This window comes from Perkinsus marinus (assembly GCF_000006405.1).
Source record: "Perkinsus marinus ATCC 50983 genomic scaffold scf_1104296972442, whole genome shotgun sequence".
In the NCBI taxonomy this organism is placed as follows: Eukaryota; Perkinsozoa; order Perkinsida; family Perkinsidae; genus Perkinsus; species Perkinsus marinus.
This window is the reverse complement of record NW_003201747.1, coordinates 1-1,671: the sequence shown is the minus strand read 5'-3', so window position 1 is coordinate 1,671 and position 1,671 is coordinate 1. Positions and strand designations below refer to the sequence as shown.

Below are 1,671 nucleotides of genomic sequence, written 5' to 3'. Positions count from 1 at the left end.
ATTGGACGGTACAGGTGTGTAACGAAGTAAAACTCTCGGGGGCCGGAGGAGACCCGCACGCATGTGCAGCTGCGAGAGGTCACCTGCCGTGTCACGCGGTGGCCGAAGTCAGCCCACGCGCTGAGATCTCTAACGACCGTCAGGGGGTATTCTTTTCGTTTGCCCACCCTCCCATCCGGGAGGATGCGGGCTACGGACTTCGCTCTCTCATTGTCCGTCCCCCTTCCTGAGTGATCCGTTGGTGCGTTCTCCTGCCCATTGTTTGAGGTGTTACTAACGGACCCTTGGAAGAGTTTTATTGTGCTCACCAACGGCTGCACGCATGCACATGGCGAATGCTGAACATTATGCTGGTACAAGGCACACTACCTTCATGGAACCATCGTGGTAAAAGTATAGGATGATGAGGTACTTATCGTAAGGAGGTCGAACGCCTGAATGAAGTTGATTCAAATCACAGCGATATAGCTCGTACGGGCAGCAAGCTTCAGGAGATCGATCAGACGATATACCGCTCACGCCGTCACCCGTGACCGTTAACTTCACGCAGTGTACGTGTATACCCTGATAATTCGGTTCATGTGCTCCTTGGATTGATCTATGGTATTTCTTAAGTTGCAAATCAGGTAACGTGGAATTGTAACCTGACCTTCTGCCAGAAGGCTTCTGGTATTGAGTCATCTCTACGTTTTGGTAGTTTCCTACGCACTCTATCATACGGCACGATAGAGTGCACAGAAGTGACCGGGTACCGCAAGAGACCCTATTTTGGGGACTCCCCAATGGGGAGGACTGCTCTGTTACATAATAGAGCATTTATCGCAGCTGTGTATATGAGCTCGGATGCGTCACCATTATGGAACTCATCATATATGGTATTAGCGATGTCTTCCTCTCAAATTGTTAGCGAAAGTTCCGCTAACAATTCGAGGGGGTCATCCCTAAATCTGCCAACTGACAACTAAAGAGAGAACCATTCAAGTCAGTTAAGTGTTCGAGTATCTCGCATTCACTCTATCCCAATGTCCTTCCTCAAGAAGATCATCGCCATTCTGGGCATCTTATCGATGGTTCAGTGCTTCCCACCTAGCCCGGAGTACTGCACCGTCCCGAACGTGAACTTCACGACGACTATCTTCTTCCACACGTACGCTCCAGACTTGCTCGAGATGCTCTTCTTCTCCAATCAGGGAGGGGAGGCGGGCGTTTACGTGACTGGTACCATTCCTTGGACAGTTGATGATAATACTACCACACTATTCATGAATACCACTAATGCAAACTTGACTTCCTTCGCTGACTTTATGGACTTCAATGTGACCGAATGGGGTAGGATTCCCTACAACGACACCATAAATGCCTTCACACTGTCCGTGAATGGGACTCCTACTGAAGCATATTCTGGCAGGTGTCCGAAGGCTCGCTAGTTTCGTCACGAAAAAAGCGAGGCTTCACATTACACCAAACTTTCGTGTCATGTGGTAGATCGCTCATGAGCATCTCATTGCTTCGTTTACATTTTCTGGGGGGCTGCCAAAAAGACCAGGTTCTCCTCGGAGGCAATCTTATCTTGTTCATTTACCTTCTCCCACTCAGCAATATCTCAAAATCCTTAACCGTATTGCTCTTGTCCGCGGTCCAATATTGTCTTGTTCGGAACGATTCTTTGTG

The 1,671-nt window shown here is 48.8% G+C and overlaps 1 protein-coding gene across 1 annotated transcript; it reads left to right on the top strand.

Moving 5' to 3' along the window:
- Window positions 1-1,022: 1,022 nt before the first annotated feature.
- On the top strand, window positions 1,023-1,427 carry Pmar_PMAR007999 (hypothetical protein; the record flags this gene model as incomplete). The annotated part of the gene is made up of 1 exon (XM_002766545.1): window positions 1,023-1,427. The coding sequence occupies one exon, from the start codon at window positions 1,023-1,025 to the stop codon at window positions 1,425-1,427; it is 405 nt and encodes a 134-aa protein (XP_002766591.1).
- Window positions 1,428-1,671: the final 244 nt, after the last annotated feature.